Below are 18,536 nucleotides of genomic sequence, written 5' to 3'. Positions count from 1 at the left end.
GTTGTCAAGCTCAAGATGTGTTTGTAAAAAGTCTCAGGCTAACTAATGTGTCCTTGTGATTTCTAATCATGCCCTCCCCCGCTTTGTTTTTTTAACAGGGTTCTTGGGGTTCTGGAAAGGATCAGTATAGCAAGGAACTGCTTGTGTCCTCCATTTTTGCAGCAGCTAGTCGCAAGCGGAAAAAAACAAAAGAGAAACCACAACCAAGCAGCTCAGAGGATGAGTTGGATAATGTGTTTTTCAAGAAGGAGCTTGCAGAACAATGTCGTGGTGACACTACAAAAGAGGACATAGCTAAAGGGGAATATGAAAGGGAGAGGGACATAGGGAGAAAACAGAGGATGTTTGTCCTGAAGGAAAAAGAGAACAGCAGTAAAAAAGATGGGCATGTTGTAAAGGATGAAAAGAAGTCATTAAAGAAAGAAAGTGTCCCGTCAGAGGAACCTTCACTGCCTTACCATGAAAAATGTACAAAATCACCGAATCTCAGCTGTCTGCAAACCACGCAGAAGAATAACCCAAAAACGCCTATTTCACAATCTTCCCAGGTTGAGGAGACAGTGTCTGACTCGGGCACTATTCTCAGCACTTCCTCCCAGGCTTCTCAGCACAGATACTCAGGCAAAAATGTAACCAGCCCTGAAATTAAACACAATGAGTTTTTAGCAGCTGATGTTAGTTCTATCACCTCAGATTATTCAACTACTTCATCTACTATATACCTAACTGGGTTAGACGCCAGCATGATGAGCCCTGAGGTGCAGTCGGTGACAGAAAGCAAAGGAGAAGATGCTGATGACGAAAGAAGCGAGTTGATCAGCGAAGGGCGTCCTATGGAGACAGACAGTGAAAGTGACTTCCCTGTGTTTGCCACCAGTGCTGCTGCAGAGAGGTTGGCCAAGGGGAAAGCCGCAGAAGTGGTGAAGACCAGTCGGAGGAACTCTGAAGAAAGCGAAGTAAGTTGTACTGAGGGAAGTTCAACACCAAAGTTAGAGAGTCGCAGACTTTTTAGCTCACACAAGCTTATTGAATGTGATACACTGTCTAGGAGAAAGTCTGCACGGCACAAAACAGACAGTGAGGGTTCAGGGGATGCAAAGAGCGAGAAGGACTTGCCTACTGTGACCAAAATGTTTGACATCATGAAAAAAGGAAGATCAACAAGCAGTTTAGCTACATCGGCCAGAAGTGAGGCTGATAAACAAGAGCCTACCTGGAGACTTAAAATTACAGATAGGTTAAAGCTGCGGCTCAAATCATCTGCAGATGACATGTTTGGAGTTGGGAATCAAAAAGCTAACTCTGCAGAGACTACAAAGAGAAAAAATATCAGGCGAAGGCATACGCTTGGAGGACAGAGGGATTTTGCCGAAATAAGTGTCCTGAATGCTTGGAAAGCTCAAGAGCCAAGTCAAAGCAGAGAGAAAGAATCTGAGCTCTCAGCTGTGAACCGGTTGAAGCCAAAGTGTCCGGCGCAGGACCTCTCCATCTCAGACTGGCTCGCACGAGAACGTTTACGCACTAGCACAACTGACCTTAATACGGGTGAAACTGGAAAGCCCAGACTTGAGAACACTAGCTTAGCAGATGCATCAAAGGTGGATCTGCCTCCCTCTGCAGAGATGCAGGCAGATGAAGGCAGTTCTTCCAGCAGTTTGACTTTAATTAATCGAGCACCACCTTCGGGACCATTTCAGCCACCAGACCAGGTGAATGGTGAAAATTATCAGAATATGAACAAAAACAACTTCAGCCCAGCAGTTGATGCCCATCCTCATAAACTGTCTGGGACCCAAGTGGTTAGATCTCGATTCTATCAGTATCTTTGAAATGGGGAGGTATGTCCACTACAGCAATTCATTAACTTACTGTTACACTTCCCAGTAATGTGTGTATGTGTGTGTGTACATATATATATATTTTTTTTCCTGTACTGTTGTTGTTATGCAGCCTTCATTTGGGCTGGTTTCATCAATATGCTCTGTGGAACGTCTTCACAGTGCATTACCACAGCCAGAAGAACACTAAAGTTAAAGTATATATATATATTTTAAGAAAAAGTATATTTGATGGCTGCATACAAATGTTGAACAAAGCATCTGATGCAATGTGCTGTGTAGGGTATACATGGTTTTCTGACTGAGAGTTGACCTGGCATTAGTATGCAGAAAAATTGTTCTTTTGGTTTAGTCACTAACAAGTGCCTCATCATAAATTCATTTGGTTTGTTAGGGTGCCATATTGTTAAATTAGAGAAACTTAATACAAACAAATGAATACATTTTACTGTTAACAAGTTTCATTACATTTTACAAATGTTAACACAGGTGGCTACAGAGCTTCCATTCCTTAGGCATTCCAGTAAATATTGGAGTTTTATATTTCCAATTTTAATACAGATTTTGAGTTTTATGTGACTTGAATTTTTAACCTTTCTGTAAAATAAGTAACTTAAATGTACATATTACATGTGTATCTTTTCTTCAGATACCAGATTTGATATAAATGTTGTAACATAGGCTTGTAGATAGTGGATACTGGATGGAACTGGTTTCTTTAATTGAGAATATAATTCTGCATGAAGACCTAATGAATCCAAACCTGTATCATGCCTGTGTGCATACCCACTTAAACACTGGAAATAAAATTGTTTTGGTGACTCTTTGCGTGATAGGAATTCATTGTAAGGACCAGTTCTAAAACGTCACATTTAGGAGCTGCAGTCGGCAGCTGCCCCCAGGGCCGCAGAACGGGCGCTTGCTCCTGGGTGATGGACGCTTCTCTTTGGAGTCTTGTTTGGGAAAAGACTGTGGCAGTTCACAGATGAGAGGGGGTTTGGTTGGTTAAACATCTTAATCTTGATATATAATCTGATACTAAGGTATGTAGCAAGTTGGTTTGTTTAATAGGCTGGTTTTGTCGCACTGTAGAAAACACATCCACAATCGTCCGCAAGTCGTAAAGAGTGAATACCAGTATCTGCCAGTCAAAACAATACTGTAGTGTGAGCCTTGGACTTTTTATAGTTTTAGCTATGAAGATGAGTTTGTACCCTAAAACCCCCTCTGGGTGTGAACTCTACCAGTTATATTTTCTTATTGTGTTTTCTTCCACACCTACTCCAAAACAAAGCAACTGTTCATCACCCTGGGTATTGCCATGTCCTGTGTTGTCACTCGCTTGGCAGAGGGTTGGTACCTGTATCGGTGGTAAATAAGGAGTGAATATCATAAGCACGGAACAGTGTGCTCTTAGGTGTGTGTCCTGTTCTGAGCGGAAGGAGGGATGACAGTAACCGGGGTGTGCAGGCTGGTGTGGGTGCAAGCACTCTTCCTCTCTTTCCGAAGTGACTGTAACAGTCCCGTGCTTTGATATACAGTTGTTTTGATCCTTGTGAGAAATCGTTATGAAAATTGGCTGTGAATAAAAGCATTGGATATGACAGCTGAGGTCCATGAAAGTACCAGTTCACATAAAAATGAATCATGTTCTTATGGTCTCCTTGCGAATTAAAATGTCTTTTCCCCCCAAAGCAGCCAGGGAGCCGGTGCAGCAGCAGCAGCAGCGTTTCTGTGTGCAGTGCCAGGAAGAATGGGTGCGTTCTGTGAAACAGCGATTCGTGATGATTTTTGTTTCAGTCCTGGTAGTAAAGTGTATTTGAACAACGGATTTCAAAATACAGTGTTGTGGTGCCTCTGTAATGCTTTTAAGCAGCAAATACCCATGATCTTTTACTGGAGGCATATTTAATCCCATCATTGGCCTCAGAAGCTTGTTAGGGTGTCTTTGAGCATCCACGGTACGTCGCAGGGGTCTCCTCAGTGAAGCACCACACATACGGAGGTATGCAAGGGGTCCTGGGGGTCGGCATCTCATTCTGATTTGACAGGCACTTTGGTGGATCAGGTTAATTTTCATTTTGTTGTGTTTATAGATAATGATTTTGTCTTCTGAGTCTGGATGTATGACTGCAAACTCTTATGCTTAAAAGCATAAAACTTACATTGTATTGACTGGAATAGAGTAGAAGGTTTTTTGACAAATCAGGAAGTTAAACATAAGAATTGTACTGGCTGACAGTGCTTCAGGTACAAATTTGAGGCCTTAGCAGCCTCCATCTTCTGCTGCTGCCCTGGCTGTGTGGAAGCTGCAGAGGAGCTGCAGCAGGAGCTGGGACACAAGTCCAGGGTTATCCTGGCCTCCCCTTGGCACGGACATGAGGTGCTGGAGGAGACACCCCGGCAGGCAGGAGCTCCACTTGGCTTGAAGGGGAGATGGGGGAGTGATCTGTCAGCTGCACCGGGGTGAGGGGGCAATGGCTGAGCTCCACCTGAAGAAAACAGCACATGGTGGCGTTTCTGAGGCTGGGAGAGAACTGATGCTTGTTCTGCTCTTTGAAGACTGCCAGGGTTTGGGGGCACCCTAAATTCTGGCCAGTGTGCAGATGACAGATGTTTTAGGAACCATTGCTATGCCCTCTTCTTAACAGCAGCTACTTCTGACAATTACCTATGGTGGTTTTTAATTGTTTTTTTTTCCTCCCCGTGTTGCTGCGGCTGTGACAGTCTGATGGACGCAGCAGGGGAAACGTGTGCAATAACCTGCCCTGTTAGTGCCGGTATTTCCTCTGGAACGCGGCTGCAGCAGCGGGGCAGCCCCACAGGGCTGCAGAGCAGCTGAGCTGGACACAGACCCCTGGGGTCACTGTCCTGCCTGGCTTGGGCAGGCGCTGCCAGCACAGGCTGCTCAGGGCTGGGCTGCTTGGGTTCTGAGTATCTCCCAGCTTGGAGGCTCCTCAGCCTCGCTGGGCAACTTGTGCCGGTGTTTGATCACACTTAAACGCGGTGCTGCTTGTGTCTTCAAGTACAAGTTATCAGCATTTCAATTTGTGCCCATCCTTTGTTTTTATACTCATCATGAGAATGATTCAAACTGGCTTGGAAAGCGCTTTTGGTCTGAGGACAGCTTGGAGCTGTGTAGGTCCAAGTTGTTAGAAACAGGTGTAAGCTGAGTTCTGATGGGGAAATAATGAAAGGATGACTTGTGGCAATAGCATTTGGATTTTTCGAATGGTTCCAAACAGCAGTTCCTGTTTCATTGGGGGTCAGTGGTTTAATTTGAAATCCCTTTTCTGGGATCTGGGATACAGCAACTTCGAGCTTTTGAAGACTCTCTAAAGGGCTTGTTACGGTCCCCATTAGTGTCCCTCACAGTGCTGATCATGTGGAATTAAGATTTGGCCACAGTCTAGACAGTTTCCTGACTTGTTTTGTTCTGCTGCAGAGCTGAAGGGAAAATCCTTTGCTGAGCTGCACATCAGGGTCTGTCCCTGTCTGCAGCAATCCCAGGAGAACCTCTCCCTGCCTTGTCTGGGCAGGGGGAGAGTGTGTGAAGTGTGGCCCCATCTGCTATGAAAAGCTCTGTTCTTGTTTTCAAAGCCAGGTCACTATACCATCCTCATTTAGACAGTGATCAAGTAATTAACTGTGTAACCTGTGGAAGGGAGAGTGTAGGCTGATATGAGGTTGGGAGGGGGAATGACTTGAAGCAGACCTGCCATTGCTGAAGGGGTGCGTGTACCTGTGGCTCACAGTCACCAGGCTGTAAAAACCTGCCTTAATTGCGTATTATCCAACCTGCGAGTTTTTACACATGCAGGAAGAGCTGCCTCTTGGTGGGGATCAGATGGATTGTGGCCCTGCGCATTTCTAGGTAGAAATGTGCTGGACCTGGCTTTTTTTTTTTTTTTCCTCCTGTGCTGTGCATCCTCTTCTGCCTGGCGTGCCCAGCCAGGGGCTGGGTGCCGGGTTACTGCATTAGTGCTGCAGCCACCACAGGCACAGGCAGCTGGCACACGGGCATAGTCCCAGCTCTGAGCTGAAGTATGAGGCTGGCTCAGACCGCAACAGGCAGCAGGAAGGTCCTGCTCACTGTCCAACTCCTTCCACCTCAAAAGGGAGTGGTGAGCAGACTCACATTTTTCACAGGAGCGAGGTCCCTGGGGACATGGTACCACAGGGACATGGTGCCCTGCTGGGTTATGTTTGCTGAAGAGCCTCAGTTACTTCTAAACTTCCCCCCCATTGCAGTGGTTGCTGCCCAGTGACTCTCATCCCCAACTCGGGCTGCTGTCAGCTCCACCCAAACCGCCTCTTCAGAACGGGTTTGCAGTGTGAAAGTTGGCTTTTTAATTACTAGCCTGTTGATTACTTTCATGCTTAAGGGAAAGTAATCAAGGGATTACTTTCATGCTCAAGACTTGCTCATTTTTCTAAATAGTCTTCTAAGTAGTGTTCAAAATCATTCATAGTGCTCAGCTGCAGCCTGTGCGCAGCCCTTCCCTGCCCGCGTTCATGAAAACACAACAGCTTCACTGCTGTGGGAGCAGGATCGGGAGGGAATCAACACAGCCTGGTCTGGCAGCGGTGCCTGTGCCGTGGGCTGTGCTGTCTGAGCCTGTGCCTGGTTTCCTGGTGGGTGCTGCACCCCAGCACCGACAGTGAGACATGGAGGTGCACAAAGCCCGGCGGGTGCTGGAGGACGTGCACATCGCAGCATCGCCGAGACCACAGGTGGGTGTTGTTTTCACTCCTGATGGCAATTTCCACATTCACCACCACAAGCAATAATTACCTGTTGAGTACAGCACTACCTTACGCCTACTGCATGCCCAGTGACTGTGCAGGGACTCTGGGTTATTTATACCACACTGGCAGTGTCTAAATTCAGATAGAGAGAAGGTGCTGCTGTTGCCCTTTGTGGATGGGGCTGTGAGAAGCAGCAGCTGGAGCGGTGCCTGGGCTGCTGCCTGCGGGGCAGAGACGGGGTCTGTGGTTGGGGACCCTGCCTGTGCGATGGCTCGTGGGTGGTGCTCATGGAGTTACAGAGGGTGGGATGTTGGCAGGTTACTGTGCTTCAGTGTCAGATCCCTGGGGGGTGTCAGAGCAACAGCTTAACAACAAAACCTGGTGTGTCCATCATCTAGCTTGAGCTTCTGTTTCGGCTGTGTGCTGTACGGAACAGCAGCCTGCCTGTGCTCTCTGCATTTGCTGTGTTGTGTGGGGGACATGCAGTAGCCCTACCTGCTAACAGGATACAGCATCCGGGCATGCTTGCTCCTTTCAGAGCAAGTGAGAGCAAGTACTCAACACTTGAGTGGAAAGCACCCTTGGGAAGTGCATGGTCCAGGGAGTGCAGCACAACAGAAGTTTTGGGGAGGTTCTTCTCACCTGAATCAGCTACTCCCAGAAGAGGCTCCAGAGCTGCCACTTTTCTGTATCAGCTGGAAGGGAACTGGCTTCACTTGTTCAGTGTGAGTGCTCTGAACTGTGCCTCAGGCTTCGCTTCGGCTCTGCAGCCGCCTGGCTTGTCCTGAGCCTGGGGCTGAAGCTCTGATGTTCTGCACATGCTCGGGGCCCTTCCAGCCATGGCAGCAGAGGGGATGGTGCTGGAGCTCCAGAACTGGACTGTGTGCCATGTTCAAGAGGTACGAGCTAACATTTACACTCTTTATTCCCACTGCAAGGGCTGCACCATCTGGAGGCTCAGCCTTGAAATGGCATGATTAAGAAACTTGGGGTTGCACAAGGAGGAACAAAACAAGGAGTACTTCAAGGTGGAAGAGGCGATATCTAATCAGTCAAAGGTTTGGGTGCCTTTTTTACTTATTAGTTTTCTAAGCTAGAGTTCCTCCAGTTAGCTTTTGTCCAGGTAAATTTGAAAGACCATTTTTAAAATGAATGCTTATGTATGGCTTTAATCTAGGGAAAGCAAAGTCAGCTTTTCTCCTGGTGGCTTAATGCTCTCAGGCAAACAGCTTAACAGCTTATTTCAGACCATTATAAAAGTCATTAGTGACAAAGTACGAATATATAAGCATGCAGCCCTTTATTTTTGTAAAGATCTTTTCTTATCATAGTTCTGTATATTACATTATGGTGTTATACAAATTTATTTACAAAACCATGAGCTATGCAAGCTTCTTACTTTTTTCCTATTTGACTGATCCATCTCTTTCAACCCTTCCCCATATATATTTTTAAGCATGCATAAAAATTAACTTTGGTGTGGTAAAACTACTCTATGTGCCCACAGCCACATACAGTATTTATTTATTTATATATATTTATAGCTATGTACAGAAGTTTGCCAGTATACAGAACAGAAGTGTACACTTTAAAATCCAACATTAATGGGTTACCAGGGCTCCGGAAAGTAAAACTGAAGGAAAAAGGGTGGATTTAGCTAAGAAAAAAGTAATCAGCAGCTACCTCTATGTGTAAAGCGATTTATTTTTTTCTTGGCTTGGCAAATTCTTAAATATAATCCGAATGGCAGTGCAATAGGTTGAGTTGCCTCGTACACACTAAGACCAGTCTTGTTCTGTTTCTTGTGCAGAGGTTTACTGTCCAGCATACTACTTTCAAATGTACATTACAATAGTATCAAAATGTTTTGGCAAGAAGATCTCGAAAGGAACAATGACATTTGTTGACAAAAATAGAAATCTGTAACAAAGCTAAGTAACACCAAAATAAAAGAAAAATATTTTAGTTTCAGTTTTACAGTTGTGTATAATCACACTTTAGTATATCTCTGTTCACTTCTAGTCCCCATAATGAAAAATAGCTTTATACAAAACAACTTACTAAATTTTTAACCGCGTTTTCCCACGCTCAGTACCCGGCTGTGCACGCGCCCGCAGGTTCACTCACACACCTTCACACTTTGTTGTAAGAGGTGCTGCCCATAGGAAGAAAAATGCTCTTTTATCATTACAACAGCAACGGGGTTTTACAAAAAAGCTTCACTCTAAATCTAGTGTAGTAACTCGGTATTTAGCATGGGATTAGTATTAAGCCTCCAGCAATACAGCAAAATGGTTACATTCCCTGGTTAAGATATTGGCTGCAGATTCTCTGAACAAGAAGCCCTGGTGAAGGCGCAGGCGTGCTGGGCCGAGCCTTAGCACGGCTCCTTGGCCGCGGAGGGGGTGGACTTGCCGGCATTTCCGTTCTGTGCCTTGTAGCTGGTGAAGCTAGGGGTGTGGATGGTCCTGATGCTCTTCAGACCTTGGTTCAGTGAGCTGGGGGAGGCAGAGGAGGGGGGGCAGGTGGAGGAGGAAGGAGGGGGCGGCCGGCCGTTCTGAGTCTGGAGTGAGAAGGAGAGATGGTGACCTTTCCCTGGGGGTGGGGGGCTCTGGAATTTGGAGGAGCCGTTAGAGACAGAGGGGATGAGGGAGGTGGAGTAAGTGATGCGACCTGTCTGAGGAGCGAGGAGGTTAGAGGAAGGAATGGAGGTTTTAGTGGGTGGGTTCAGAGGGTTCGAGCTGTCACCGCTAGAAGCAGGTGCTGAGCTGCTTTTCCCAGAAGTGGGAGAAAAGGCTGGGATCTTAGAAGCAGGTAGGGTAGGGGAAGTAGCCTTACAGTCCCCACCAGCTTTCTTAGCACTTCCATTAGCCTGCAAATAAAGATGGCAGGAGACAGTTTGTCAGAAAGCCAGTAACATGATCAACCAACAGGACCTGGGGAAATAGCCCTACAGAGAATAAGAATTAACAGTTTGAGGCCTGAGCAATTCTTGCAGCTGTGGACTGGACCTGGTTGAAAACCCAAAGTGCCCAAGGAAGAATGCATAGAGAGAGAGAAAGAGCCAACAAAGCTGCTGTGAGAAGGCGCGATCTACAGGTTATAGACCAGTCACTACATCGGCCATGCTTCTGGGTTATTAACGTGTGAACAGACATGTCTGGCCTGAGAGTTAATGTGCATCTACTGTCATCAGTTACACCAACAGGTTAGTGTCCAAGGCTTCCTGTAAAGACGGAACAGAAGCATTCCCAGCTCTCCTGAGGAAAAGCCACATTTACCAAAGGGAAAGTAAACAGGTAGTTGACATCTTAAAATTACAGCTGAATACCACAGTTAAAAAACAATAAAAAACAAACAAACAAAAACCAAAACAAACCAAAAAAAGAGCAGCAGGTGTTTTATTGCAGACATGCATGCACAAGCATGGTGAAAAGATCAGTAGATACTGTCATGCTCCCAGGATCCAGGATGTCCAGTTAGACCTCACTCGAAAGACAGGCATCCGTTATTTGGCATAATCTCAGTCAGTTACTGGAGTCTTTAAAAAGACAAACACCAAGAAACGTCCATCCAAACACCGGGTTTAGGGTAAAACTACCTGTCTGTATTGGCGCGGATCCTGCAGCTTGTGCTGTTTGCCTGCTTTGTCCGTGCTTCCCTGCCTGGCTTTGGAGGCCGCGGGGACCGGCATCCGGCTGGTCTGGGCGGTGGTGCTGGAGCCCTGCGGGAAGGAGCGGAGGGGCAGGGGAGAGAGGGAGAAGGGCACATCAGTACCGGCTGCTTCGGGGGGAGCCTCCACACCATGCGCCAAAAAAAAACCAAAGCCACAGTACTACATGCAGGGAAAGTTGAGGAGCTTCACACCGCAGGTGTTAATTTCCAGAATCAAATGGAGAAAAACTGCTCAGCTACTGATCAGCCTGGATTCCGTGTCAGTGACGCTCGTCATTTCACACAGCGGGTTATTCGACCCAGCTCCCCTGCATTTGCCCATCACCAATCAGCAGCAAAGATTAAAAAAACAACACCCAACGGTCTAGTAGCTGTTAGACACCTCGTGGGGAGCCCAAAGAAGCCACCTGAAAGGAAGCAAACAGATCACAAGACCCTCTTGTTTAATGGTGATTATTGCAGATTTTAGGAAGCAGCTGGAGGTTTGATTTCTCGGACTAAGGTACCTTTCGTGAAGTGGCCGGGGCTGATGGATGGGGCTCTGCACCAGCCAGGCTCTCATCCAGCACCGCCAGCTCTCGGGCTGGGCTCCCTGGTACTGTCTGGGCAGAGAAGGGGCCAGTGCTTCCCTCAGAGCTGTATGTGCTGTCAGGGATAGATTTGGGACTCATTTCACTGATGGTGTTTTCCAGCTGCTTTATAGTCTGCTCAAGGCTGTCTAACGTTCGGTATGTGCTCTGTCGAATCTCATCAGTCCTAGACAGGGACACTGCAGCCCCCAGGGGTCCCTCTTGCTTCGCAGAAGGACTTCTGTCACTGTCCTCGGGCTGAGACCTGGTGATTTCAAATCTCTTTGCTTCCTTGTGCTGCTTCAGGGTCCCATCTTCTTCCTCTTCTTCATAGACCACAACCTGCAAGGTCTTCTTCCCTGTCTTGGTTCCTGTCCGTATTGCCTGTGTCAGAGCAGCCAGCTGCTTTTTAGGGAATTTGAACTTAAATTTTTTCTTTGAATCCTGTCTGTCAGCAGAGTCCAAGTTTGCTTCTGTGTTTAGCCCATAGATCTGACGGTATTTGCTTAAATTTGTCTTTGTGCTTTCCTCTTCTGCAGGAGGGCTGGTTTCCACGGGGTCAGAGGAAGACTGAAGGTTAAGTATACATTCCTCGTTGAGACCGTGAGCTGCTGAATAGTCTGTGATTGCTTTTCTGTCACTAACTACTGATGGCTCTTCCTTCTGGAACTCAGAAATCTCACGTACTTCATTATCTTCCTCCTCCTCTTCCTCTTCTATCTTTTCATCTGTCATCATTTTCTCCAACTCCTCATCACATTCCTCAAAAATTGTAGAAAGCCGCTTATAAGCTGACCTAATATCCATCGGTTCATCAAAAATGATGATGACAGGTTTCTTGTCCAGACACACCACCGGCTCTTCGCTGTCCGTGTTTTCTGGGATACCCTTCTCTGACACCACATCCTTCTTCGCATCGATGTTCACTGTCTGCACATCTCCACCTTTCTGGCTGACTATGTCGTGAACTTCCCCACTCGACAGGACCTGGACAGCAGTTCTAGTAATCATGAAGGCGATGTTTTCTGTGGGTGGGCTGTCTTCACTTGGAGAGCTAGCTGGAGAGTCTGACTCTTCGGTGCTGCTCACACTGTTACTTCTGGACACTCTGGGTCTCAACACAACCTGGTCACAGTTGACAGCAGAAGTTTCTTGCTCCTCTGAGGACGGCTGAGGCCGCTCAGCCTCCTGCGCGTGCCTCGGGATGGGGACAACGCCGCTGATGGGGACGTGCCTGCCTGTGCCCTGCAAGCTTTCCCCGTGCAGCAGGCCCTGGCGCGTGTCTAGTGAGAGTTCGTAGTTTGGCTTTTGTTTTCCAGTTTCAACAGCTGGAAAACGGGACCCTAAAATATCTTGAGCCCCTCTTCGTTTGTCATCCTCTGACAAACTGACACCAGACAGGTTTGTGCTCATATTCTGGAGGTTTTTCTTAGAATAGTCTCTACTGTCTACAAACAACCCCTTGCTAAATGTAGGATTGTCATTCATTGAAAAGCCAATTCTACTGTCTGCTGTGCTGGATGAATCAGAACCCAATTCTTCTTCAGTTTTCCCTTCCCTCTTCTCTTTAGGGTGGTCACTATCTGTGGGAGATCCTGTTGTAGCCCCATACACCTAAGGGGGAAAGTCGGATTACTTAGTTATTCAGGGCTGTTACCTTTACAGGACTCTTTTTTTTTTTTTCCCCCAAAAAATAAATCATCACATTCTTAGGGGAAGGGCACACCTCATGAACTCACCACTCTGGTTACTGCTGCAGAGGCATGTCTGAAGTTGTCATCTGATTCCTGTCTTTCTTCGGGGCAAAATGCCAAATTCTGGCAGAACAGCACATGATGTTGCTGCTCTGTGCTATGGATGTGGCCAGCACGGGCTGATACATGGGGCTCGTGCCTTAACAAGGCCTCCAGAATATGGAAAAGCAGACCAGTTACCTCATTTCCAATACTGTACTACCTTGACCCGCTTGCCAGTTAAAAAAATCCCTAGTGTATAAGATTGCAGCTGAAAAGATTCACAGTATCTGACTAAGTTCTGCCGGGTCACACTGAAGGGAGCCCAATGCAGAAGGGCTGGCAGTGGGATGCTGCAGCTCACCGGAGCGCCGGTGCCAGGCTCCAGCTGGCCTTGAAAGGAAAGTCTGTACCTGTAAAAGCTGATTTTCAGATTACGACATTTTGCTGCTTCTAATGTTACTCACACCTGAGAAGTGCTGTTCCAGTTAATATGATCAGAGGCTGCAGCTTGAAAGCACCCCTTCAAAAAGTCACCAGCGGCGCCCTGCAGCACCCGTGCGAGTGCAGAATGAAACACTGAGCTACATTCATTTATAGGAGCAACTCCAAACAGCACAAAAAGTAGTATATTCCCAGCAATGTAAATTTAAGGGGACTTTTGATTTTCAAATGAGGTCCCCTGGCAATGCTGTTTCATAATACCAGGCTTTTCTTTGAGGCTTGGTTTAAGTGCTAGTGACAGCTTAGGATAAACACCAATCATCAGCGTGAGGGAATGACCTGAAGAGAAACCATGCCTATGCATGAGCAAGACAGAAATCTACAGTCAAAAGATGGCTCAAATCTACAGTCAAAAGATGGCTCGTCAAGAAGGAAATGAATCTGGCCTCAAATTGCTGAAAGCAGTGAGCCAAAAGCACTGCTGTGGATATTGCTTCAGACTAGAAGCTGACTCCTAACACACAAGAACAATGGGTTATACTTATATGAGCATGAAGATGTGCAGAAGATCAGACAGGAGAGTAGCTCTCACAGATGAAAGAGTGACGGTACAGAAATCCACAGGCTGGCTAGTGCATGCACTCCCCATGCATGTAGAGGGTCACAAGGTATAGTTTCTACATCTCGTGTGGTATTTTCCTGCATACTGTCTGAGGATTTCACACAGGAAAACTTTACACACAATCAAAATGCACGAACATGTTAAGTCAGTGACAGACCAGAGTCACGGTTCATCCCTACAAAGGCTTATTAGCAGTAACACGGCGGTGCAGCTGCTCCATGGGTACCTTCACATCCCTCATATTTCTAAATAGGGAGGAGCCATCACACAAACCAGCCACAGCCAGCGAGGCATCCGTGGGCTGAGACCTGGAACAAAACACTGGGGCTCATGGTCACCTTGGGCTCAGACTTGCTAAGTGGTTGGTGCCTTCCAGTCCCACTGCATGTCAGAATGCCCAGAATTAGGTCAGGACACTTAATGGCACTTGTTGCCTGTTGATATGCTGACTCAGTGACTGAGTTCTCATGCCTCTATATCTTTTTTAGCCACTTCCACTTCTTGTTCTGAGCATCAGTGCAACATCTCACGAGTCATTGTACAATATATCCCATTTTAGGAACTGCTCCCCTTCTGAAAAATAAAACCACCACAAAATTCATTTCTTCCATGAGTGAGTTTATCATGACCACAAGGCTCCATATTTAAAGCACCAGTAACACTCTGCTGTGTCAGATGACAAAACAGAGCTCATTAACCTTAATTTCCTGGACTCTGTGTTATTCCAATAAAAAGCAGTTTATGGCAATGACTTGGTAGCACGGTTCACAGAAACATTTGTGCTACAGGATTTGCAGTGTCTTGAGTGGTGACCCAGGTTTTGGTGTAACAATGTGATCTTCTCATTCTGACACCAGCAGTAATGAGGATGAACAAAGATATGTTCACATTGTCATACACTTCACAACAACGCAATTTTGTTCCTTTTACTCATAACCATGAACTTGTGCCTTCACCCAAACAGGTGTCTGCAGCTTTAGACCAGAAAGTCTGTTTGGGCAGCTCCAAGCCAAGTCTTGTGCCATGCCTTGACCTGGCAGCCGTATGGATTTTGATGCTAACAAACAATACTTTATCATCAGACACCACTATCTGTCACCTTCTGCTTTACAGCTGCAGTGCTCTACACAGATGCAGCTCACTGCGGTTCGGGCAGGGGTTCTTCTCTGTCCTGAATACCTGGCAAAGCCATTTTCTGTCTCCCTGCCTCAGTTTATGTCAAACACGGTTGAGTAACAATGTCTCCCACAAACTGCTTGGGGAGCCACACATGATGCTACATCAGAGGAGGTGATAGTGCTATTTCCAATCTGCATGCACACACAGAATGGATGACAACGTGGAAATGTTGTGCTGCAGAGCTGCGTTTTCTTCCCCACCATAGCTCCCTTCATTTCAAACTAGCATTGGGCTGACAGAAGCCGTCATGCCTGCACGACTCCCTAAACCCAACAATGATTCAATTCATTATTCTCAAACTTTAAAAAGAGGTCTGCAAAGGCAGAAATATTTGTCCTTCATCCTGCACACTGGCTGCCCAGCAAGACCAGTTCACCCCAGTCTGGCTTTGGCCCCAGACACATGGCACCTTGTCTTAAGTCCCATCACTGTAGGCATTAACTTTCAGACTAAGGGCAAATTTAGCCCATCCACCTTGACTCTATCTTCCAATAACCTGAATGGGATTTCTGAATATCTAATAAAAAATTAAAGCAAAAAAAAATGAAGTAAGGTGATGCAGAAAGTCTCTAAAATGGCTCTTGAGACTGAAAGCAACCACTGTTTCCCCTCAAGACAAGTACAAAGCTTAGGGGAGATGCTTCACCATCCACTACCAGAACAGCACTTGAAGGATGTTCTAAGAAGTATAAGCATCTCTCTGGAGGAAACTGATGGATCCTCTCCTCTTTTAATTTTGATTTCACAGAATCATAAAACTTCATGCAACCCTTGTATAATTGCTAATGAGACACATAATGTAGATTCATAGAACGTTCCATATGACCCTTTCTGAGCCATACTGAGATAAATGGAAGGAAACCACTGGGCAGTGGTGGGTGGGGTTAGAAAGAACAGGAGACAAGATATAAGATTAGTTTTGAAGGAAAGAAGGTTATGCCAAGACCAGGTGGCATGTTTACAATTGCCACTTGTTACCTTCTTTTCCTTGTGATGCATTAAAGTCCCAGGCCTTATGTCTTTAACATGTGTATCATTTCTGGACTGCTCAGCATGACTGTTTGAGTTTACATCCATAAAAGAGCACTTCTGGAAAGCCTAGGAAATAAATACTGCAGGTTATCAGGAGACCAAGTTGCTTTTATACAGAGATGTCTGGAGATGATCAACTACAAAGAGAGCATTTGTTTTTAACATTCACAGCTCAACAAGATTATTTACAAACTCATGAGATAACAGAGATTTTAGACTATCAGACTAAGTGAAATAGGGCATACCCTCCAATCTACCAAGACTGCACTCTAACTCATCACACTGACCTCAGTGTCCCCTGAGGGGAGACAAACTCGATTTCTGTTTTTCCACACGGGAAGACAAAGGCACACAGAGGTGCTGCAAACGATCCAAGCTTAAGCAGAAAGGCCATAACAGACTTTGCGCTTGTGACAGAACTTACTTCCTAGTGTCTGATATCTCCTCAAAATGCCCATCAGATGTGTTTTGGCCTCGGCCACACATCACTTAATAACTAAACCTACCATTTTATGTGTTAAAATAAACAAATCCCAAACCTCAGCTCTCTTTACTCCATTTACTGTCCCCAAACACTTCTCCTGTGCTTCACAGAATCCTTTATGCTTTCTCACCTCCTTTTTAAGTGAGTATTAGCAGGGGTTTGCTGTTTCCTTGGATGGGATAAACAGAGCAGAAATTTAGGTTTTCTTCCCCAGATGTTCTCAGCTAGAAGCAATCTATATGTTGCTTGCAGAAATGTGAGGAAGAAGTGGGAGCAGCAGGCCTTATACATTCAATGGGAGAAGGTGGCATCTAATACCTCTTCCCTACCCCTTGCTGTCCACTTGGCTCCCAGGTTTGTCTCATGGTACATCGTGCAAGAGCTACGTAACTCAGCCCTTTGTCTTGCCATCCTCTTTCCATTTGCTTTGCTTTTCTCTACCCAGCTGGCTCCCAGATCCAGAGCAGCAGAACCATCACAGCCACCACTGCACAGTGCTGGCTCCAAATGCGCATCACTGGGATTCCTGCTGGCCTCTAATGGCATAGTCTGCCATCGGTGACAGGTACAGGCAGGACATTTCTGCCAGCCCTGGGAATGGAGGAGGAGTGCTTACAGGAGTCAAACGCACCGTGACTTGTAAGAAAATTGTATTCATATACCGTGTATTAGGGAAATTATCTAATTCCTGGCAACTGTCATGAAACTAACAGCCCTGATTACAAGTTAGAATCAGGTCTGTTCTTTAACGATTGTACTCCTCATATGTATTGCATGGTTACGCAAAATGAGAAAAGTAACAACAATGAAAAATTCCAGTGCAAAAATCAGGGTGCAGCATTTCTTCTGATTTTCCATTACATCCTATTTGTATGTGCTTATAGACCAGAGTACCTAAGACGACATGGAACTATTCAAATAATAAGTCTCCCTCCTCATAATACAGGGTATGGGCTTTCACCAGCTTACCCATTTGTGAGACCAGTGACATGGTTTTCGAGTTAGGCGTATAATCCACAAAGGCAACCTCAAAGTCCTTGAGACTTTATGTGATGAAGAATCCACTATTTCCCCTGGTAATTTGTTTATTTATCACTTTTGTTTTAAAATGTCTATAACAGTGCCCAAATACATTTTGTGCTATAGCAGCTGATATTAGTATGCTTTTTTCTTCCCATGGACGCACCTCCACATTGTACTCAGGTCTCCTCTGACACTTCACATTCTCAACAGCTTTTTCGAACAGGGGATGCATGGACACCTAGTCCTGGATGCAGCAGCCCAGTGTTGATCTCACTGATCCTGTACACAGAGATAACACTCCCTGTTGTCAAATCTACACCCACAGCAGACAGTGACTATGTGGCACCAGCACTGGCCTGGGACCTCCTGTCAACCTGTTACTGCAACTCCTGTTCCTTTCCAAGACATGCACTTGTGGTATGGCCTGTATTTGTTGTTCTTCATGTGGACTTTATATTTCATTGAACATATTATGACCATTAAGTGATTGCTATCATCTTCCTGCTCTCATACTTCACTAGTTTTAATTAAGCTGATTTAACTGGTAAGGATTTTAAATGTATTTCCTGGCCATTCATGAAAATACAGAGTGGCATTGGGCCTGCAGCTGGTCTCTGTGGAACCTGGCTATAAACACTCGCATCAAAGGCAACACTTCCAGGGCCAGACAGCTCTCAATTGTTGGTTTTGTTTTTGTGGTTTGTTTTGTTTTTCTGTTTTTTGGGTTTGTTTGGGGTTTTTTGTATACTCCATGGTGCCAGATTTTTATCAAAATGTTGTATGATGTTTGATCAAATGACTTACAAAAACGTTTATAGGTATACAAGTCAGTGTAAGCAGTCAAATCTGCTACCTGTTACCTGTTGTTTGCTTTGACAGATCTGTGTGACATTATATTGTGTTTACTAGCATAATTCTTTACATCTGCCCTATAGTTTCGCACTGATTGAATCCTGTACCTCGTTTTCCATTCTTCTGCTTATGACTGACACCATAATGAGCCTGTAGCTCTCAGGTCAAGCAGTGTGCCCCTTCTAAAACATGGTACCCCTGTCAACCTTCTAAAATGTACCTAATATTTTGGTATTTGTTTAAAATGAGCATTGCTTGTCCCCAAAACTAGCACTTAAACACACGCTCCCTGTTGAGCTGTCATGCATACTTGTCCTCCTTAGCCCCCCTCAGGCC

General features: G+C 45.8%; 2 protein-coding genes across 25 annotated transcripts in view; one reads left to right on the top strand and one right to left on the bottom strand.

Moving 5' to 3' along the window:
• Nucleotides 1-2,659, top strand: part of ARHGAP21 (Rho GTPase activating protein 21) — a 115,889-nt gene extending 113,230 nt beyond the window's left edge. For both annotated transcript variants that reach the window (XM_071805245.1, XM_065829904.2), the window contains one exon: nt 99-2,659. In XM_071805245.1, the coding sequence (XP_071661346.1) occupies nt 99-1,829 (1,731 nt within the window). In that variant the 3' untranslated portion in view covers nt 1,830-2,659. The remainder of the gene's footprint in view (nt 1-98) is intronic.
• A 5,211-nt stretch (nt 2,660-7,870) lies between these two features.
• Nucleotides 7,871-18,536, bottom strand: part of KIAA1217 (KIAA1217 ortholog) — a 362,847-nt gene continuing 352,181 nt past the window's right edge. For 17 of the 23 annotated variants that reach the window (XM_071805232.1, XM_071805229.1, XM_065830202.2 and 14 more), the window contains 4 exons: nt 15,788-15,907; nt 10,769-12,445; nt 10,189-10,311; nt 7,871-9,459 (listed from right to left, as the gene is read on the bottom strand). In XM_071805232.1, coding sequence (XP_071661333.1) covers nt 8,965-9,459; nt 10,189-10,311; nt 10,769-12,445; nt 15,788-15,907 — 2,415 coding nt within the window. In that variant the 3' untranslated portion in view covers nt 7,871-8,964. Of the gene's footprint in view, nt 9,460-10,188; nt 10,312-10,768; nt 12,446-12,570; nt 12,649-15,787; nt 15,908-18,536 lie in introns of all 23 variants that reach the window. The other 6 variants (XM_065830218.2, XM_065830219.2, XM_071805238.1 and 3 more) reach the window with 4 other exon arrangements.

This window comes from Patagioenas fasciata, chromosome 2 (assembly GCF_037038585.1).
Source record: "Patagioenas fasciata isolate bPatFas1 chromosome 2, bPatFas1.hap1, whole genome shotgun sequence".
Lineage (NCBI taxonomy): Eukaryota > Metazoa > Chordata > Aves > Columbiformes > Columbidae > Patagioenas > Patagioenas fasciata.
Note: the sequence above shows the minus strand (reverse complement) of the source record. Positions and strands in the feature narration are given on the sequence as shown.